Here is a 21,237-nt window from a genome sequence, read left to right on the forward strand (position 1 = left end):
CAAAGGTTTTCCTTAACCATTCACTTTACTGCCAAGGTCCACAGACAGCAAAGCATTTCATGTAACAAAAAAAAGGAGGGATCTGGTCTAAAGCATATCCATCACCTGCCACAAAGTAAGCAGTATCTCACCTCTAAAATTTCATGACACACTGCAAAGTGACGATTCCCCCAGGCTCTGTCTTCCTGGATACATTTTGGCTGCTGCTGTCACGCCAGTCCTGCAGCAACGTTTGACTGATGTGAAGTCCAGACAAGCCAAGTATGTTAGTGTTTATCAGTTCACATTGATCCTAAAATCAGTCTCTCTTTGTTCAAGGAGATAAAAAAAAAATGAATTTAGCAGTTTGAAATTTATATTCCTTTACTTTATGTGTGAAAATTCTGAAGATTAAGTAGGGATGCACAATATGGACTTATTTCAGCCAATAAGATAACTGATAATTTTTCTATTTTAAAAAGTTTCTAACCTGTAGTTTATGCACACCTGAGGGTAAGAAAGCGAAGATGTGTTGAGCAAAGATGGGTGATTTAATAATACATAGCTCTAATAGGATTTGTTGTGTTAAAACTAGACTTTTCTCCTCCTCTCTGAACCGTTGCAGCGCATGTTTTTCAGACTGCATCGTGTCATGTTGCAAACGTCTGCATCGGTGACCACATGTTTGTCTGACCAGTCTGCACTGAGTGGCTCTACCCGGTGCAGAAGTCTGACATCATGAGTGTCACAACAGTGTGCTCAGCTTCTTCTTCTTCTCCTACTTGTCTTTCTCCTCCTCCTCCTCCTCCTCCTCCTCCTCCTCCTCCTCCTCCTTTGTGTTGATTGACGGATTGCAAAACCAACTTTAATGGCGCATACCATCACATACTGGGAGGTATCACAGTGTGAAGATGCAGCCCTTGTTAAGTCAATGAAAGCAATTTGGTTTCGTAATATGGGCTTTTTTTATAATATCATTCCTGGTTGCCCATTATCCGATATATATCACGCATCTCTAGATTAAAGCTGTTCCTGCTAATATAATAAGTAGTTATGATCCCACTGAGATTTAGCACTTTACTCTGCAGGTCCCCACAGCTTTAAAGGGATAGTTTGGGTCTTTTGATGTGGGGTTGTATGAAGTACTTATGGACACCCTCAACCGTATAACATTTGTATTCTTATGTTCAGGCAGGTGGGACTTATTTTAGGTGGCTAAAAGACAGACTGGTACAATTTCAGCAGTACAAAGCCCTGCTACCTGCCGGTGCTGCTGGCTGCTTCTCCACACCAGTGGCGAAATGACAATCATCTACTGTCTACTGAGTATGGATAAGCACCTCATACAACCTAACATCAAAAGCCCCGAACTATCACTTTAAGGAGTGTTTTAATGTCTTTTTTTCGTCATTTAGCTTTAATGTTTTGCTTCATTCTCACTGTTCTCATCTGCATCATTGACAGCAGCTGTTTGCAGCAAAAGCTCAGATAAGCCAACTAGATGTTAACGACTCACCACCAAAAAGCATATCAGCAACTAGCTGGTGAACATAACCGATAAGTTAGGAGCCAAAGAGCCAGATATTCTTCTCAAAAGTTGTTGTTGGAATCGAAAAATAAAGCTAGAAGGAGAGTAAATATTTGACCTGGTGAACAGAAACTGACTGCAAATGACTGGTAGTAGCCAAAAATAGTTGATAAATGTAGGTTAAAGATTTCAATAACTAATGTTTCTGAACTGTTAGCTACTACTCAGAGTGAGAGCTATCAGGGCAAAAATAATGTGAACCAATTGGAGCCAGTTTTAGCTTTGTGACTCATACGTGTGTCTGCTTCCATGAAAATGAGCATTAAGTGATAGATGGAAGAATCAGTGGCCCTGGATTTGAACCTGCCCTGGCCAGCTGGAGTCTGTCTGTCTGGAGTAAACATGTTCTCCTCTGAGTGTTGAGTTCGCCTCCCTCAGTCCAGACACATTCAGGTTAGGTGAAGTGGAAACAATAAATTACATGTAGGTGAGAATGGGGTGGTTTGTCTATATGTGTTAGCATTGTGATAGACTGGTGACCTGTTAAGGGGGCATAGTAGAGCAGGCTGCTGCCCCCGACCCTGGAGTGTAGAAAGAGAAAATGTCATCTGTAATGGCAATGAGTGGACTATATGAACAGCACATACAGAATAAAAGCAGAAAAATATTATTTGTATACAGGAAAAGATTCTTTTTATTTACATTTGTAGTGATGGTGCATATTATTAATGTTTTTTTCATTTTAAAAGGATAAATGCTTTGAATCAGTGTATCTGACTTCTCTAAATCTTTTATAAAAACAGGTGAAATCAGCCTCTAAAACCCATGTGTCTGCTCATATTTTCAAAATTATCTTTTGTTGGTGGTGGTACTTTTAAATCCAGAGTGAATGCTTGCCAGGCATAAACAGCAGCGTGCACTCAGGTTTTTGTTTTAAGCCAATAGCAAAAAAAAAAAGAGAGACAATTTAAAGGACAACCGGGTGAGCAGATGGCAGGGACATTATTACCCTACATCTGAACCGCGGTGCAAAATAGAAGAGCCAATGTAACACAGCGCCTGTTTCAAGCTTTGTTTGACCACTCGATTACTTTGTAAAGTGGGCACATCAGAAGGCAATGTTGGGTGAAAATAAGGGACACAACATGATGCGATGCCGCCTGGAGAAACATTGTTTATCGGCCATTGATGATAGAAACATAAACATGACTGGGTTCGGCTTGAAAAAAACTATTTTTCCAGTGTGCTGGAGGGACCGCGTTTATGTTGCATGTCAAGAAAATAAAAAAGCAAATAATTAACATGGATATCTTTTAAAAAAATGCATACACTATACATTTTTCACGTTTTGTGTCACAAATATCAACTCCATGTTGGCTGCTTCTCCCGTTTAAGTGTGCTGACGTAGAAGAAGTGATTAGAATTCAGCTTCCACGGAAGTGAATATCCAGCCCTGTAAATCAAATCTGCTGGCTTATGAAGGAGAGGCAACAACAATTTTGAGAGCAATATGCAATATTCATTGTTCATAAATAATTAATTTGTTTGCTCGCAACTCAGCCTAAAGTGATTGTGGCCCTTTTTCATTCGGTTGTATATCTATGGCAAACTCTGTCCTGCTGAATGGAGTGGCATTTGTATTTCATTCACACACACCACTTTACCCATACTTCATTGCTTTCTGCTGTCACCCCCCGGCCCTACTGTGGTTTCCAGAAAGAGCTCTGATTCACAATGAGGCTTCCTCACAGAATCAGGCACAGGATCTGCTGCAGATAAAGAAAATAATTACACCCTAATGGTATCTTTCTTACGAAACACCCAATTATCTGCATGTGTTTGTACACTCACACAGGTACAAACAGTGATTACTAATGGCCCTTCGAGTGGTAGAGGTTGGACTGGTGTGTAATTTTGTGCTGATTCAAGGCCTGCAGAGATACAAACCAATACTTGAAGTTTACTTTTGAATAAGGATTTCCTCTCTGTCACTCTTTACCTGCAATTTTAAGTGGAGGTAGTAATGTAATTTACTGTCTGTCGAGTGCAATGTGTACTGCGTAATGAATGTACCCAAAATAAGATCAGATCTGAAGATTTATTTTCCTGCCCTGGTGCAGCCAAGGACACGAAGGCTAACATGGGCTTCACTTTACCTTCTTTACTGAGAGATAATTACATTCTCAGACACCGAGCCAAGTAGCGCTGCATACTAAACTGGAAATCACATTTTCTATGCAGTTGAAGGGGTTTAAATTGGGAGCCTGATTGTGCTTGCTTAGATCATGGTATTTGTGATTAGCACAGCAGTGGAAATGCACTGCAGTGTATTACTGCCGCCATGAGAAAAACAAATCCACTCAGTTTCTCATTATAATGCCAGTTCTTTTCTTTCAAGGTCTTTTTCTCTTCACAAAAGGACACTGTGATGGTATTATAAAATATATATATATACGTGTTACTATCTCAACATTATTCTTGAAAGTGCTTTCAGAGCCAGTATGCTTAATACTTGGCCAATACAGCTAATTTTGATACATAAGATATTTTTCTTAATAAAACAACATACACATATATTTATCAAAACAGTGACATAGTGTAACAAAATATTTCTTGTTGTTACCATCTTTTCTTATCGTTTATGTTGTAATAGCAAGAAAAACAAAACATTTTTATAATTTCGATTTTAATATATATTCGATTAAGAATAGAAACAGAAGTAACACTTTATTGTTGACATTTTATGCTGCATGTTTAAGCAGAAAATACTTATATAGTTTATAACATACTATTATGTTGTTGTCTGCAACTATAAATACATTGTAAGTGTTGTATGTATGTCTCAACTTAATATCACCCTTAATATCGTAGATTTAATTTTGTTTTAGGCTATTTATCGACCCCTTTATTGGTTTTGTTCTTCTGTCCTTGTGATGGAAATCATTATTTTGACTACTGCTTTTGTTTTAATAACTTCAAAACAAATATTTCAATAAGATTGGTTTCCTCTGCTCATGAATAGTGCAATGCATTTAATCCGCCCAAACAGATTAACAAAAAGATAAGAGGTTTAGGAATACAGGCATACCTTCACAATGACATGTGGGAGCCCAGCTGTTGTCCTTGAGAGGTTGTCTTACAAGGCAAGTGTCCTTGAGTCGGAGGGTTAATAATAAAGTTCCATAACAACAGCTATCCTCTCGTAATATGTCCGGTGCTGCTGTAAGAATTTGGTCTCCTTGACAGTGAAAAGCATCATCAAGGAGATTCTCTTGGAAAAGGAATTTGACCTTGTGAATGACGGCCCCAGTAGCTTTCTTTGGCCGACTTCCTCTACATGTTGTGATGAAACTGTTGATCAGAATGCCTTGGTTTCAAGAGCTGTGCTGTCTACACACAGCCTTTGTGTCTGCACTGGAAGTTTGGTATTTCTCAACATCACCTGTGTAAATTTGGTTAATTGTATACATTGCACACCTGCAGTGCGGGGGTCTCCAGATTGACCGGCTCATATATTCTAAACGCCTTGGCAAAATTTGAAGCGTCACATGTCACAGTGGCTACAATTTTGCCAAGCAGTCCATATGATGAATGAATTTGCTCTATCTCTGCACCAATAACTTAAAATGTGTGTCTGCCTACATGCTGTGGTGGCCCTGCTGTGCTCCAGGGTGGAGCTGCTGATCCAGTGAACTGTTACACCCAGAAAGCTTTTGTTGTTAGCTGTCCAGATGTCATCTGTGCTGCAAACGAAGTCGACCTCTCCGAGTGTGGCCTTCGGATTTCATCCCATCACTGCATATTCTCTGTCGAGGTAGCTGGAGAACATCTTTCTCTGTGGCAGCTTGGAATGGCTCTTCATGTTTATTTTCTATACAGCGCATTGAAATGAGGGTGAAGTATGAGATTGAAACTGTGGAAATAGGTAACGTCTCGTCTATGATATATCCAGCAATGAGCTTCTGTGGATCTTGTCCACTCCAGCTCTGAAATCCAGTTTCTTTTGTTGAGCTGGAGCGCATGCATCACTGGCTGTAGAGTCCTCCCTGTCAGTGCCAGTTTTTTTTTTCTTTTTCTGACAAGTTTCTCATTCCTGTCCTGAAATGCTTCAATAAATTAGATGTTGTATTTTTAGTGATTGAAAGCATTATGCTGCCAACACAAAATTAACAATGGATGACAATGTTTTCTTGCATCTTTGACTGAGACAAACTAAAAATAATGAGAAGACTTGTTGAAAGTACGCCTCTCTCTCTCGCTCTCAGCCTCCAGCCTTCGTTTGTTTTTTTGGCTAGTAGCCAACATGACCTGCCGCGCGTATGTCATCATAGGATAGCTCAATTATTGCAAAAAAACAAATCTCAGTCTGGCAACACAGTAACGCAGCATTACTTGGATTTAGGGGTGTCGAAAATAACCAGTATTGACGATAACGGTGATATTTAAAATGAAAATATTGGGTTATTAATGCACATACAGTATGCATGTATGATGATACTGGTAATAATCCAGAGTTGTGTTGTTAAAGCTAAATTATCATGGCGCTGGACATATTTTCTCTCTCTTGGTTAACTGTAAGGCAGTGTCAAAGAAGTGGGAGAGAGCCAGAGATTCAGGTCAGTTAACACTGTTTGAGTCAGTGGAGGAGAAAAGACAAGCAGGTTGCAGCTAACATTAGTGCATCACAGTACATCACAGTGGTTAGTTGTGTCACACACACAAACTCTCTGTCTCCTATTCCCGGCAGTGGATTTTGTTTCATTTGACACTGTATTGATGCCAGATGGCTTTTGGCTCTTTGTTTCTCACTTCATTTGGTTGCCTTTTCACTAGTCATGAAGTGTAAATGTTCCTTTTGTACACTTTTGTACAGTTCTGGCACCCAGACTCAGTCTCTGACTCCCTGCCATCGTATTACAAGTGTTACTTATTTGAGAAAAAAGAGACAAACCACACAGTAGATGAAGTAAAAGATTTTTTTCTAGATGTTGTGATAATACCATTATCCTGAGTTATTTTGGCCATGTAAAAGTCCAGTGAAAACCTGATAGCCCTTCTTGGATTAACGACTGTAAAATTAGAATGTTACTGAAATACATTGACACAAGAAGTAAATTATTCAATATTATCATGACTGAGCAGATTGTGTTGAGCAATCTGCTGCCCCTGTGACAACAATGTATAGAAAATCTGCTGCAGCATGTTTTCTTTTAGATTCATCCTCTGATCATCTTCAAATGTCCATTTATTTGATTTCTTGCTTTATAACCTTCTGAAGTGAAATGGTTTGCTGTGTACGATGTCAAATACCGGGCCATTTAATTGGTAAAGTAGGATCACACAGCTTATTTAGCATGCCATGCTAAGTATATGCTGTCTCACCAAAATAGCCCTGAGAGAATCAATCTGAGTTGGGGCAAATCACTCGGGACAGCAGCTGATCAATAAGCCAATAGGAAGTTCCCTCGTGTTAAGAATAGACAGCTGCAGTATAGTTCAATTAAGATGGACAAAAGGTTTTCCAAATGCACAGTGTAGACGGATGAATAAATGAGCCTTTAATCAGATTGTAATGCTGAAGACCATCATTAAGAAGTTATTGGAAAAAGTCAATCGTTTTGAGTCACAAACCAACAGTTTTCAGCTTTGCACTTTTTACACTGTGGTTGCAAGTTTTACAGGCTTGAAATGTGCCGGTAACTTCACTCCACTTCAATAGATTCGTTGACAATTCAACCTCTGTGGAGACCAACCCCGATATCTCACTGGGGACCATCACAAAGGGCTGCGGTTTCTGGATTCTGACGGCATCTTGATACCAGCTGACACAAACCGCTGCAGCTCATTGTGAAATCTACCTCTTTTCACCCCAGTTATGTGTGTAAATAGTGCCGACAGGCTTCCTGCTGCCGTGAATACCGAGAGTGTCAAAGTGCCGCTACCCAGGGAAAAAACGGGAGGGGGTGTCTGAGGAAACATTTGTAGAATAGAAACACACGTCATGCCTGTCAGAGCTGCCTTTTGTTTTTATTGTCAGGCTAAGGCCTGCCTCAGCATGAGATCTAACACTAGTCCATGTTAAAAGAGTGTGCTGAAGATGCTGCTTTCCTCGGCAGAAAATTAAACGCACTGAATCTAAATGGAGTCAGCTCTTTTCACATGGAGGAGCATAAAGAACAGATGTGATCTAGATGGCGCCGTTAACATAAAAGAAGGTTATTTGTTGCTTTCAGGGAGAATCAGCAGATCAAGTGTGCGTTAACTCAACGCTGCAAACTTTTTTTATTGGAGTAAAGATTGCCCTGCATCTTTCTCAAGTGCAGCCTGGAATAGAAGTCATGAGGGTTCTTGTTGGATGCATTTTGACCCACCGGCTCTCTCCCTCCAGCTGCTCTCAGATAAGCCACATGCAAGGCATTACCGCGCGGTAAACGAATCATGACACGGAGAAACTAAATCATGTGCCTACTTTAAAAATTTTGGCCCTTCTAAATTCTTCCTGCCAGCTCGGAGGTGACCTATTTTCTAAGTGAAACATTCGTCAACGGTGGCACACTGGGGGGCATGCTTGGTCGTGTCCTGCGAGTGTGTATGCTGTTGCTAATATGCATGCGGGGTTGGCAGGAAGTCGGGCGTGTGCAATTTTTGAGTGACGGCCAAAAATGTATTTCCCATACCCCCCGTGGGTGCTCGTGCCCTGGATGTTGCAGCTTTCAACAGCTCGCTTAATGAGTCTTCAGGTTGTTCAGAGGAAAAGGTAATTGCAGTTAAAAGTCTTTTTTAAATCGAGAACGCTCAGGCCTGTGTCACTTCTATCAAACAATTCCCCCCGGTTGCCAAATGACATGGCTCTTTTTCATGAGATAGAAGTTTAAAGTAATCATTCGCTTCAAATGCCACATTCAAACAGTGACCCTGACAATTTAAATGAAGCAACAGGAACCGAACCAAAAAAAAGTGAGTATTGCTTGACAAGCTTTGAGCTACAGTCATCAGTTTCCACAGGTGGCCACTTGCTGTTATATGACTTTTAAGGCAGCGAGATGGAAAAATACATGTTGTTCCATTTGAGATTTGCTCATGTGTGATGGCAACCAGAGCAGAATATTGTCAGACTACCAAAGCCATAACCCTCTCTTGTTCTTCCTCTCACACTCCGGCTGACCCTGGCCTTGCGTTTGACGATGAACGCGAAGCCCGCAGAGGCCTCCCTCAAATGCCAGATTGTCTTGTTTCATACCATATCCAACACCTCCTGCACTGTACGACTGAATACATTTAGTAAAATGTCATCCAGCTCCAACTAGTGAGGGGCATATTATATTTATAAACCCCCCTCATGATGCTACATGGAGACTCTGTACTCTAGCGCATGGTAGCATTAGACATCTTGGATAAAAAAAAAAAAAAAATTGTGAAGAAGGGAAGAAGAACTGAGAGAGTGGAGGAAAATCTGAGAGCACAATATCCACAATAGACAGATGGGGAGTGAAATTCTAAGCTCTGCGGTGGTCTCCTGCTCCAGTCCATATTGGAAAGGTGACGCAAAGGTACAGTAATGATAAGAACAAGCAGGTGGGAGGGATAAACGTATACACACTCCTGTCACGCATTTCTTTACTTGTCAGGACATTCAGCTGGCTTATATTCCCATTTAAACTGTTACCAAGTTTTCTTTTATTTGTCTTGCAGGCAATGAAAATCACCATTTGTCTGACACTTAGGGCGGAAAAAACGGGACAGAGATGTTTACTCCTACAGAGAAGGAGTGAAAAGACAATGGAAGAGATGGTTAAATGCCTGAGTTGATAAAATTACAGAGCTCTTGAGATGAAACAAAGCCAGTCGTTGGCGGAAAATAAGATCTGAAACATTTTAAAAATTACAGTCGCTATCTACACTGCTCCACCACTCCGGCTTTCAAGGGCACTGCACTAATGACAGTATAAAAGGGACGGACGAGATTAATCATTTAGATTGTGAAATTAAATTTAGAATAGCCAATATCAAATATTAACTCTGCTAAATTTATTTTACTCCTCTATTCCACTGTGTAGTCCTGGTCCAAGGATCACATATCGACAGATCGGCTCAATAACAAAGACGGACACCTCATATGGTGTGATTCCATCTTTATTTCATCTTTACAATCATATTTATAGCCTGGTCACAAACTGGGTATAACCACCAATGACTGTATCATTATGGATTTGTTTGATAAAGGTCCTGTAGAGGGCGCCAAACCACCCACTGGAGATCCAGCAGTCACTTCTGCATCTGATCCCCTGCCGGGGCCCTCTGAGGACAGTGTCTGTGCTTCAAGTGGTATTTCTGTTCTGTTACAACATTAACAGTTATTCTTTTAAAACTTGATTTAAAGGACTGAACAGTAGATGATGATTACATGTTTGGGGGAGAAGTTAAGCTAAAGGACAAACTTTCTATCTCAACTTGAGTGACAAAATAGGAAAAAACAATCTGAATATGGTGTCTTTTGTAAGCTTTTCCAGCCTTTTTCAATGTACTAAATTAACAATGACTTTCTACCAAACTACATTATTTGACATCACAGGGAAACCTAATGTGGTGAGTCAAAGCTACGTGCCTTTTGGTGCTTCATGCTGTACGTTTGATCACAGAATCAAACTGTGACTCTTGACATTCGTCTCCATTCGTCCCAAACGTATAATATTTGCCTCTCCGTTGAGGAGAGTATTATGCTAATTAAAACCCTTTAATTAAAATTGTGTTGCTAGGAAACAGCTATAGTCCAACTTTTAGATCCTCCCCGTATTAACATTACCAAACACTTCAACGGGAAACACAATAAAGTGGACTCATTCATATAATATAACGTTTATTCCGCTTTGAAATGGTCCAAATGAGCATTAGTCAGGAATGAACTCGGAGGATAACGGTGAGGTGAAAACCTGTGGTCAGAGCGGACCTTCTTACACGGTTTTAATTGGGGGTATTTCTAGCTACTAAAAATGGCAAAATTGGATATAATGAAATGGATTCCATAATTTTGCAGGAGCCCCACAGAAGTGCCAGCAGGACCCCTGAGGGCAAACTGGGACCCCATTTGGGAACCACTTAGCTGCACCTCTTCAAAACTTTAAAAGTCATGTATAGCTGAAAAGTTGGCAAAATATGTAGGCCTGTGGCAGCAGCAGTGTGTGTGTGTGTGTGTGTGTACTACTAAAATAGACATCTCACTGTTTCAAGCCAAAGAAGTGTGATGTAGCAGATGAGCGCTACATGACAGACACATCTCATCCTGCCTGTCTGATAAAGGAGGGATGGTGAAACATGAGCAGACAGCAGTATAGACTGTGTCTTTGGTGTTGATTGCAAAGGTCTGTCAAAGCTCGATCTCCTGAATTCCAATGGTCTCCCATCTCTCCCTCCCTCCCTCCCTCCCCCCTCTCTCTCCCCTTCTCTCCCTCTCTCTCTCTCTCTCTCAGCATCCAGCAGCTGCGCCTCTCATGCCTTTCCTGACGCCGAGCGAAGCCTCCCATACAGATGAGCGCTGGAAGCCACGCACCTCTTGACGTAGCCACAGACCGGTTGCGGTGCCACTCGGTCTCCGTAGCACGTATTGCGCAACGTGACTGATGCTCAACTGGCTCCACGGCGGGGCACATCCGGCTCCCACCGTCGCGTGAATCCATTAGCAAGTGGTCTCATAACGCGGGAGACAGCAGCAAAGGCATCGGCGAGGAGCTGTGTGGAGGAGCCGTCCGCCGGACAGGACCCTCCCCTTGTCATTGCCACCGGGAGGAGATGAGTCGAGTGCGCGGCGTCGGGGCGCAGTCGTGATGTGACCGCCGTCTCCACACCGGCAGCTTGACGACTTCGCAGCCCAGAGGGTGAAAATAGTGAGAATTTGACTGTGTGTATGTGTGTGTGTGTGTGCGTGTGAGGCAGAGGTGATGGCTCCGTTTGACAGCATGCAGTCAACGCAGCAGCAGCAGCAGCATCCGCGGAGCGAGCCGTGAACCACAGCTGGAATTGAGGAGCTATGCCCGTGGGTACCGAGCCGCCGTCTGCCTCTAGTCGACAGCATCAGCGCGCCCCGTCCGTGTGCCGCCTCGGGGGTCTTCGCTAAAGTATCAGTGGAGCGCACCTCACCTGGACTCGAGAAGAGGTTGCTGTTTGTTTCTAAGGCCGGGCTTTCTGCAGCCCACTCCCCCGCGCCCGCCTTGCGTCCCCGCACCCTCCACCGCGCGGCGTCTCCGGTGCCGCGAGCGCACCGCGTTTTCCACTTACATGGCAGTGGACATCAAAACCACCTGAGTGTGTGTGTGCGTGTGTGTGTGCGTTGCCTCCTGCGGGCGTACAAACCTTTACAAGCGAGACTATACATTAATCGACGCGTGGATCGGAGCGGCGCTGTGTGCTCTATGCATCTCAGTCACACCGCCCCGGAAAGGACTTCTTGCCATTGAGAGCTGGATATGCAGAGATTAACGTGAAAGGATGGATCTAATTATCTGTGTTTTGGGGCTGCTGGCGCTGATCGTGGAGGGCATCCGTTGCCAAGGAGTGTACGGTGAGTGTGTGCAATTTGCTTTTCCCCTGCTGAAACCAAACGTGATCATGACCTTGTGAAACAGTGGTCGCTCATAAATCACCACTTTGACTCACAAGCTCCTATGATGTAAAAAAAACAGAAGACATGCAACATGAACTCATGTGAGGGTGACGAACCAGCTCTGAATGTCATGTTTGAGTGAGAGGCTCCAAATGTTCTCACAAACCCTGAGGTTATACAGGAAACCGCGCGCGTAGCCAATCATGCACAGCCCCCCTTTTCTCATCCAATCCATCAGTCATGATGGTCGGTGCGCAGGCTAAATTTAGTATTGTACAGTCATAGATTATCACACTGGAACCTGGTAGATTCAATCTTGATGCATGTAGCCTCTCAACCATGTAGTTAACGCTAATTATCATTCAAAAGGTCGATGTGGCTCTCGTCTTACATGTATTGTTGAATGTCACCATAAGGGCTGTAATCTGTGTGTCTGAGGCAGTGGCATTTAGTATGCACAGTCATGAATTATTATCTGCCTACCTCTTCCGTCCGTCTGTCTGTCTGTCTGAGTCGCTCCGTCTCTCTCCCTCCCATGCACACGACCATACACATTTCTGTCTCTTACCCTGCCTGCTTGTGCAACCAGTGGCACAGATGATGTCTCATATGAACCGTCATGCTCGCAGCAGCAGCAGCAGCAGAAGAAGAGGGGAAATAATGATTCATGTGCACTAACAATGGCACAAGGAGAAAACCTTGAGGTGGACAGCCCTGACCTGCCGGCAGTGACAGTGGCTCTGACCGAAGCAGAGGTTGTGCAAGGGAGAATGTGAGGTCAAGTAGAGATCTGGGTTGGTGTGCTTCAGAGGCCAATGCCAAGCACTTAAATAGGTCTTTTTGTCGCCGTGGTGTATGTGTGTGTATGGAGATGATGTAGCAATGAAAGGTTACTGTGGGAGCATGACAGGAACAGTCATGGTGCTGCACCTGACCAATGACGCGCCAGGATTTTATCTATTCTTTTGCTCCACAGGGAGAAGGATGAATAAGACAATCAATCACAGCACATGTCTCGGCAGCTGTAGCATATGAGCACAGTCACTCACGTTACCACATTTCTCCTTCTGACACCTGCTGCAGAGATATTTCACAGCAAAACGCCTCAAAAAAAAAAATACAGAGCATACTCTTAATTACACCTAATCTTCAAACCTCCAAGCGCCCCGCAGGCGGTGTAAGATCTGTACGTGGGCGTTGTTGTTGTTTGGAGTTCTCGCAAATTCCTCCAGTTATGCATTCAGCCAGAGGGCATAACCCCTCATCAAACATTGATGTCTGGAGAAATCACTGTCGATATCCTTATCTACCAAATTGGTCTCTCCAAGAGATATTCAGGGAGGAACGGGCATGACGCTAACCATCAAAACCAATCACGTGAATGTCAGATCAAAGCTGCGGATTCTCGGTGCGAGCAAGCTGTCCATGCTTTCAGCGTGCGCGTGCAGATGAAGATGCAAGCTCATTAGAGGAAATCATATCCCATAATGCTCTATGTGGTGATTGCTATAGAGGTATGTGTGGACTGGTAGGCCAACAGCAGCAGCAGAAGAAGAAGAGACAGGGAGATGTAGCAGATGGAGTTGTTGGAGGATTTAACTGTCTTGTGCTTGTGAGTGCATTCATCCCCCCTTTTTTCCCATAACTCCACTGTTTCACCTATTCTACAGTAAGTGTGCCTTAGTAGGGATTTACATGTCTTGCTTTCTTGCTGATGCTGCTGCTGTGTATTGGACTGCGACAGGAAAAGGACTCAGCTAGATAGGTTTATGGACTCAAACTTGTATCTCACTTTCCTTCAAATCGCGTGCCCGTACGTGCCTCATGTTTAAAGCATACCGAACATCTCCAGGGAGGCGGTGCGAGTTAAAATTATTGGCAAGGTTCAAAAGTCAGCATTTATTATTGATGGGGGCAAAACATTAGCATGCACGTTGCGTCGCCTCCCATTGTATTCTCTGAAGGTTTTGACACGTGAAGGAGGGAGGGGGCAGCGAGATGGAGCGTCGTGCACCACAGGTGAAAAGCAGTGGGCGTGTGACTGAATAAAACGAGGCCTGTGAGAGGATAACACGTAACGGTTGGCAGTAACTTGAAGTGGGTGAGTTTCACAAGAGGTTTTACTGAGGGCAAAGCTTGAATTCTTTGCTCTGGTCGTATCATATATATAGTATTTTTTTTCCCCTCCAGATTCCATCATCTCTTCCCTTCCCGGACATTGACCCAAAAGCAGATGAATAGGCCAGTTTGCGAAAATGAGACTTTCGGCGATTATTTTTTATCCCCGAGCATCGTTATACGTCATCGCCGCCGACTAAATGGCGGAATCACGACGTAGTAATGAAGAAATCACATACTAGTGCGTTAAGTGGTGCTGCCAGAGTCATTAAAGAGGATTGATGAAGGCTAGTCATCCCTCCATGACTCCAGGCCACAGAGGGAAAAAGAGAGACACCATAAAGTACAACATCTGCTCCACTCTTTCTTTTCCCCCCCCCATCCTTCCCTTGAGTGTGTGTCTCCTTTTTTCTCATCACCACCCACACACACACACACACACACACACACACACACACACACACATCCTTCTGCAGGAGATTGCTCTATTATCCTGACCTCTGCTCATCTCTGTGTTGCTCTCTGGACCTCCAGTAGGCAAACTCTTCCATCAGAGCAGATGGAAGCACCTACAAACCTTCTTAATATTCCTACTGGGCGTTCTTCTCCAATGTTGCTGACAACCGAACCGCGCTAAATAATAATATCAAACGTCTTCAATGGAACATAACTCTTATGATAGCGTGGAAGTGTTTTTCTGCTTGTTACTTTATCTGGAGATGTACCGCCTTCAGTATGTTCTCTTTGCATCAAAGTCAGTCAGCGACAACCTCCATGGGATGTGCAGATGTTCCCGATCTCGTTTTGTGCTACGCTACTGAAGAGAAAAAGTTCCTACTGCTTTTTCTGCCACCACCGCTCCTCTCTCCCCCCCTTCTCTCTCTCTCTTTCTGTCTCTCGCTCTCTCTCGTTTGCATTGAAGTCCAACCAATTGCTGGGGTTTCTTTTCATGAGCCCCGGTTCAGACGCTTTGGCTTCTAAGCTATGCAAATGCATTCTGCCAGTGAAACTAAAGCCGTCTTTGTTGGTTCTCAGAGGCCTCCTCCACAGAGTCCTTCATCATTCCCTTGGATCGGGACCCTCACATTTCCCACCGTAATGAGACCACGGATAACTCTATCTCTTCTCCTCCCTCCCACTCTCAGTCCCCGTCTCCCTGCCTGTCTCTCTCTCTCCTCCACCTGTCTCCCTGTCCCATTACCCTGGGGACCAGAAGAGAGGATGGACGTCTACAGTGTATGTGCTTCAATCAGAGGCAAATGAGGATATACAGCAGGGTACGGTGCAGTAGAAGTGATTCGTTGCAGTAGAAACTGTGTGAGGTGCACATTGGGGATTATTACATACCCCTGGGTGGGGCTTCAGATAGCATCAACTTAATCATACCGAATGTCAGTTCTCTTTGGGCCGAGTCCTCTGAGACTGGCACTGAATATACACCGCAGAGACAATGTTTGAACTTAGAGTCTGAAGCACTCCTGCTGTGCTCTGTTCGCCGCATAATCTGTGACAGTGTTACTTTAATACTCCAATACAATGCGATTAAAGTGAAACAGTCCTTTGTTCAGTATGGTGAATTTTGGAAACCAGATGTCAGATTCTATCCAAGTTCATATTAAAGGGATATTCACAATTGTCAGAATTGAAGCAACTTAGGCCAGGGTATCATAACTTTTTGTTAGGGATGCACTATGTTTTTTTTGTCAGCCAATACCAGTAAGATAACCGATAATTTCCCACCTGAGGGTAAGACAGGCTAAAATGTCCATCCACTCCAACGACAACATGTCTGGCTCTCCAGTCCAGTCATCATCAGCAATGCAACAGTGTGCTGCACTTCTTCTCCTTACTCTTTTTCTTCTCTGTGTACTTTAAATCGCATCGTCATCAAGGTTATTTTCTCAGACTTCAGCCAGCTCCACCGCAGCCACAGACGAAATTGCACAATCTGAGTCATACCTCCTATATGTGTAAAGTCTGATAAGTGCCACCTTAATTTTATCCCTGCGACTTCCTGTGTGGCTGTGAAGCCAAAAGGTCATGTTGCTTGTTCTTATGCGAGGTGTGTGTGTGTGTGTGTGTGTGTGTGTGTGTGTGTGTTGCAGGGTGACACTCTCCACTGGAAGGATGCCACTCTCAGTTTTGCCCCCTCTCTGCTCCCTTTAGCTGTTTTGAAAGATGTAGCTGTGTTTAGTTTGGCAGTAGGCGAGATGGAAAATGGAGCTGTGAGCTTTAGGTTTGTAGCAGGGATTTTAACGGCACTGTCAGCTACTGCAGCGTCCTTTGCACAGAAAATAAGCGAATCTGTTCCTTTTTTCTTATTCATAGTTCAAAGCAAAGATAGAGTTGTGCACTGCTGTAGTGAAAGGAATACATTTTTCAGAGTCGATGTTCACTCAGTTTAATATTTTCTGATGATTTGTGTTCAAAACTTTTAAAAAAATGGAAGTATAATGTAGCTTTGGTGAGTTTGCACACACCATGAACAACTGTAATACTTTTTTTCCTTCGACTGTGAGGATTTGGATGAGTTCAGGAACACAATTTACCTCTGGATCATTCAAGGCCAAATCCCCTCTGCGGACCAAAGAAGCTTATTGTAACCTGGCTGGCTGCTTCAACTGTTAAGCCCACATCCCCAAACCCTGAGCTAGTTGTCCAGCTCCATACAGTGCTGGGGACAGAAAGCTACTGCTAATGATCTTGTTGTCATTCATTCATTAAGTCATGTTCCGGTGCATGACTAGACCCAGCCTCTTGCCCCGGTTTATTTAGAATCAAAAGTAATTCTGCACTTGTAATGAAGTCTGGTTTGGCCTCTCACCTGCACTGAACCAGAATTGATATTTTTCCCTTTGTCAACTGACATTGTAATGAAGTGGCCGTTCATCATCTGGATCATTAAAAACAAGATTTAAATCTTAAATGTCAGCCTCGGTCCTGCTAATATTACCTTGTGCAGCAGCAAGGCGTTTTTTATCTGTAGTGTTTTCATCTCTTGTAATAGCGCTCATTTCCTCCTGTTGACAGACATGGTGTCCAACTGCAATAAATTAAAGCTACAGTATCTTGCGTTAAGAAGCCAAACTGGTCAATTGCGGTTGTATAGCTGGAGTATGACTCATGGCAGATGTAGATCTTTGGGATAAGACTTCCACTAGCATTACATTGTGCCTCCTTTCCATACCATTCCTGTCCCTGTTTAACATGAGAGCATAAAAACACATTGACACTGTGGAGCTGTAATATGATGTTGCTGTTGGCTCTTGTCCTTTTGTAGCAACATTAATCAGCAGTCCATAGCCTACAGTTTTGTTTTCAATGTGGGTAGGGGTTAGGGTTACCAACATGATTTTTCTTTTTTTGGGAGGGAGTCCAGTTGGTGCAGAGGTTAATACAACATCCAGGCAGGGACCTTTGCAGCACTTTGTCTGCCACATCTCTCCATCATTTCCCGTCTGCTCTATCCTGCATACTATCCTAATAAATTAAAACAGACAAGAAAATAGGATTATGACTAATTCACAGCCACAACATTAGCATTAAGGTACGTACTGCGTAGTCAACAGATGGTGATTAACATCCACTGAGATCTCTGACTGACAGGACACTATTTAAGGAACACTGAATCTAATTGTTCAAATTAGCTTCAGTTTTCTTAACAGTAGATGAGAGACTGCTGCTGCCTTGAATTTAATGCAAAATAAGTTATGATATCATGTGGTAGTTTCAAGATCCACTCCACACATGTATTGAGGCGGACATGACAATTCTCCCTAATATGTGTCTGAAATGGTTTTTGCAGAAGAAAAAAAAATAGCATAGTTACCACCAGTTAAAATCCTTATTATGGCACCTACTCCTTCTCCCTCATAAAAATCAGAATATGTGAACATGTAAATATTTTAAGTGTATCAAGTGTCACTGCTGGTCTCCTATTTCTCAACATTCTCAGTGTTTGTGCACTGGAGGCGTCAAGTTTCCACACCACACTTTTATTGCTGAATATTAGACCAGGATTGGCTTCCAAACTGTTTGTGATGTCACAAATCATGTCTGTACGCTGCCTCTTAAAATCAGATTTACAGTGAGCACAGAGCAAATTTACACTTTGAGCAGATGGATGTGAAAACAGCCTTCTATTGGCAAACTCTGCACATACATAATCCTACACAGTGAAGCTCAAACATCAGGGCAGACTCATTTTTTGTACTAGTTGCACTGGCGCGCTTAACTTTTTCATTTAGGTGCACCAGCACATAATTTAGGTGCACCCAATAGTACATTTTAGCTTCATTTCTTAACACAAGACATTTCAATGTTTAAAACATAAACCTCTAAGTCTCAGGTGCAGCGGCGCAACCAAGAAAAAAGGAAAAGTCACACAGATTTTTGGGTGCATGTGTGACCTGGAGCCCTGATCATTCAATTGTCAGAATAGGAAGAAAAAACACATTTTTCAGTGAAGGGAAACTTTAATCAATAGTCATTAATCATGCAGCATATTTTATAAAGTGATCATATTATTTTGACGTGTAAACTTAAAGGACCTGCACCTCCTTTGTTGATGTTTTTGTACCTTTTTATGACAGTTGTTGGTTCACAGAGTTTGGTGACATTATGTCACTCCCGGCATCGCTCCACCCAGTGCACCTGGTGAGGTCTAATTAGCCAGAGTAATTGATGACACCTGTGTGAGTGTGCAAACTAACAAGTAGCTACAGCTCTCAGATTAATGTAGTGGGTTCAAAAGTACAACATCTCCCTCTAAGATGCAGTGAAGTAGAAGCTTTAAGTGGCATTAACTGGCAGTACACAAGTTAAGTACAGGAACTAAAAAACCTGACTTAATTTACTTGTACCAATATCACACCATTAAATGTTTGCACCTTTTGTGAGGTTGACCAAAAACGAAAACTGACCACTTTTGCAGTCACTCCATGATTTACAGATTCTGTTGTTAAGATTTTGACCCAAAAATTAGAATCGCACATAAAACAGTACAATATAAACCCTTAAGGCTTAAATATCTTCCATTTATATGAGCTGGAGCTCTGCTTTGTGTTTTCATTTGAGAGTTTTTCATTTTCTGCTCAATTTACAATTTTACCATCATTAACTAACCTCTAAGTCATGCATTCATTAACATCTCATAATATATTAGCTGAAGTGCCACTATCCGGCTATTACAGGAGTTCATGGTTTCATTATGCTGTCGTGCCTCTTTCATGCATTTCAGTTTGGCCAGCTCATAAATACTGTATACTGCATGTGGGCTGATAATCAAGATGCAGAGAGTGAGGTATAAATGCAGCACGGTGATAAGAGCAACAACAGGTGTGCATAGAGACACCGGCACTGATGTGTCGAGAGGCTCACGTCCCTGTGCCTGGTTTATATCAAATATACTGTAATGACATGTTAATTAATGTATGACTTAACTGTGTTAAAATTCACTTTTTGAATTGAGGAGTCATAAGGTGCTGAATCGTTACATAAACTTGATCATTTATTAATATGAAGCTGGTGTTATATAACCCATTAATACATGCATTAGATCTTGATGAGTCATGGTTTGGTTTTGTATCTGAAAACATCAATTGTATACCCTCATAAAGTGATACGGATTTTTCTTAATGAACAGCAGGATTGGCTGCTAAGATGGATCCTTTTAAGTGCCTGTGGTGTGTTTTCCATTTCTCAAGTTATCATTTCCATGATTGGCATCACTTCAAATCACAGAGAATTATACATGCTAGCCAGCTTCAAAGTGACGCAAATGATGAAAGGGGATCATTGAATATGAATGTCTTCCCCTCCCGTCTTCCCTTACGCACTTCAGTCAATTGGATTGTCTTTGTTAAGCCAAACTGGCAGGGCCTGCAATCGCACACGTAAAAGTACAAATCACTCAGCAATCCCAATAGGTAGCTGGTAAGAGCAACGGGGCACGTTTTAGCGGCGCTGTGGTGGAAATCAAGCAAAAAAGGAAAGCCGTTAGAGGATTGGTATGTTGTGGCACCCACAAGAGGCTAATGCCAACCTTCAACTATGTCACTTCAGCCCACACAGGCATCCTAAGTGCTGCTCCTGTGAAGTGATGTCTGTTGTCATGGTGACAGTATGTGAGCCTGGCATTGCACATCCTCTGACTTCCCTGTTGCCTCCCTCTGCTCGCTCCTCCCCTCCTCTCGCCTCCCTCCCTCCTTCCCTCGCTGCCTACCCACTCGCTCATTCTCTCCTTCCCCTCACATGCCAGGAAATCAATCGCTGAAACAAATGTGAAGTGATTGCAGAAACGCAAGCTCCTCGCAGCAGCCTTACAATTGTGCACGAGAGCAGATGAGATTGCTGTTTGGAGGGGGGGGAAGAGGAGTCGGTGGGAGGGTGGAGAGAAGGTTTCGGGGAGAGGGGGGGAGAGTGCTGAATGTGTCTCTTCAAAAATAACCACCATTTCATTGCTGTGAGGCAACTGCAGGAAGGGGCCTACTTATCTTTGTAGCGCGTAATGCATAAGCCTCTCTGACAAGCAGGAACAGTGGCGATGTAAATGTGTTGACAATGATGCCTTCAGTATTCTCCAGCTTCAAAACAAACGCCAGACAGCAGGGGAGCAGCCAAAAGGAGACACCCCTGACTACCATCATATCCATACCTCCCCACCTCTCCCTGCCATCCACCCAAATGCAACTAAAAAAAACAAGTATCCATGGCGCATTTTTTCCCTCGCTTTCTCTCAAAATCTCCCCTTCTGGCAAAAGGAGACTGAAACCGCAGAGTGAAATTTCAACACACATGAACATACAGTGTGTGTGTGTGTGTGTGTGTGTGTGTGTGTGTGTGTGTGTGTGTGTGTGTGTGAGAGAGAGAGCATGTATACTTGTTTTCTGTGTGCGCATGTGCTTTTTTCATCTATCTAGGGCAATACTTTGCTGAGATATTAACTTAGCAATGTGATTTATCACCGCGTCCACACATCAGCACGTCTGAGTGAGAAACATCACGGATGCCTCAA

At 43.0% G+C, this 21,237-nt stretch overlaps 1 protein-coding gene across 7 annotated transcripts in view; it reads left to right on the forward strand.

Annotated features, from left to right (window-relative positions):
* The window catches only part of LOC141018075 (MAM domain-containing glycosylphosphatidylinositol anchor protein 2-like), a 253,791-nt gene that overhangs the window by 69,419 nt on the left and 163,135 nt on the right, over window positions 1-21,237 (forward strand). The window contains exon 1 of one of the 7 annotated variants that reach the window (XM_073492952.1): window positions 11,892-12,062. The exons of the other annotated variants lie outside the window; for them this stretch is intronic. Coding sequence (XP_073349053.1) covers window positions 11,990-12,062 — 73 coding nt within the window. The 5' untranslated portion in view covers window positions 11,892-11,989. Of the gene's footprint in view, window positions 1-11,891; window positions 12,063-21,237 lie in introns of those variants that run through there. 7 annotated transcript variants of the gene reach the window in all.

This window comes from Pagrus major, chromosome 22 (assembly GCF_040436345.1).
Source record: "Pagrus major chromosome 22, Pma_NU_1.0".
In the NCBI taxonomy this organism is placed as follows: domain Eukaryota; kingdom Metazoa; phylum Chordata; class Actinopteri; order Spariformes; family Sparidae; genus Pagrus; species Pagrus major.